This window comes from Crocuta crocuta, unplaced genomic scaffold, assembly GCF_008692635.1.
Source record: "Crocuta crocuta isolate KB4526 unplaced genomic scaffold, BGI_CrCroc_1.0 scaffold941, whole genome shotgun sequence".
Taxonomy (NCBI): Eukaryota; Metazoa; Chordata; class Mammalia; order Carnivora; family Hyaenidae; genus Crocuta; species Crocuta crocuta.
Genome location: NW_027533087.1, coordinates 1 through 765, shown reverse-complemented (window position 1 = coordinate 765; position 765 = coordinate 1). Strand labels below are relative to the sequence as shown.

The 765-nt window shown below is 62.4% G+C and overlaps 1 protein-coding gene across 1 annotated transcript; it reads right to left on the bottom strand.

The window, feature by feature from the left end:
* Window positions 1-554, bottom strand: LOC144216573 (histone H2A type 2-A). Its single transcript, XM_077745977.1, has one exon. The coding sequence runs from the start codon at window positions 497-499 to the stop codon at window positions 107-109; it is 393 nt and encodes a 130-aa protein (XP_077602103.1). The 5' UTR covers window positions 500-554; the 3' UTR covers window positions 1-106.
* Window positions 555-765: the final 211 nt, after the last annotated feature.

Sequence of the window (765 nt, the reverse complement as noted above, 5' to 3'; positions counted from 1 at the left end):
TACCGTTCACAACTCTTTACTTGAAAGGGTGGGTGGCTCTTAAAAGAGCCTTTGATTCACGGGCGCCCCTTCGCGACCAGGGCTGGCGGAGCTGCGGACACCGGCCTCACTTGCCCTTGGCCTTGTGGTGGCTTTCCGTCTTCTTGGGCAGCAACACAGCCTGGATGTTGGGCAGCACGCCGCCTTGGGCGATGGTGACTTTGCCCAGCAGCTTGTTCAGTTCCTCGTCGTTGCGGATGGCCAGCTGCAGGTGGCGCGGGATGATGCGCGTCTTTTTGTTGTCTCGCGCCGCGTTCCCCGCCAGCTCCAGGATCTCGGCCGTCAGGTACTCCAGCACGGCCGCCATGTAGACCGGCGCGCCGGCCCCCACCCGCTCGGCGTAGTTGCCCTTGCGCAGCAGGCGGTGCACTCGGCCTACCGGGAACTGCAGGCCGGCGCGGGACGAGCGCGACTTGGCCTTGGCGCGGGCCTTGCCTCCTTGTTTGCCACGACCAGACATGACAACAACGCGGAGACAACAGCTCCCCGCTAGCGACCGAGAAAGTCGCCACAAACACCTTNCTAAGGCCTCGCCCACTGTGGGAGTCGCGGACTTGGCACCTACTTCTCACAAGAGTCAGGGGGAGGCCCAACTGTAGTGGGTGGCAACCCACGCCCCACCTCCCGGCCTCCGGGCTCGGCGGAGTACTGGTTAAACTGCAAAGCAAAACACCGAATACCGTTCACAACTCTTTACTTGAAAGGGTGGGTGGCTCTTAAAAGAGC

Coding starts and splice junctions, on each gene's coding strand:
- LOC144216573 (XM_077745977.1), bottom strand. CDS start 499: ATGTCTGGTCGTGGCAAACAAGGAGGCAAGGCCCGCGCCAAGGCCAAG.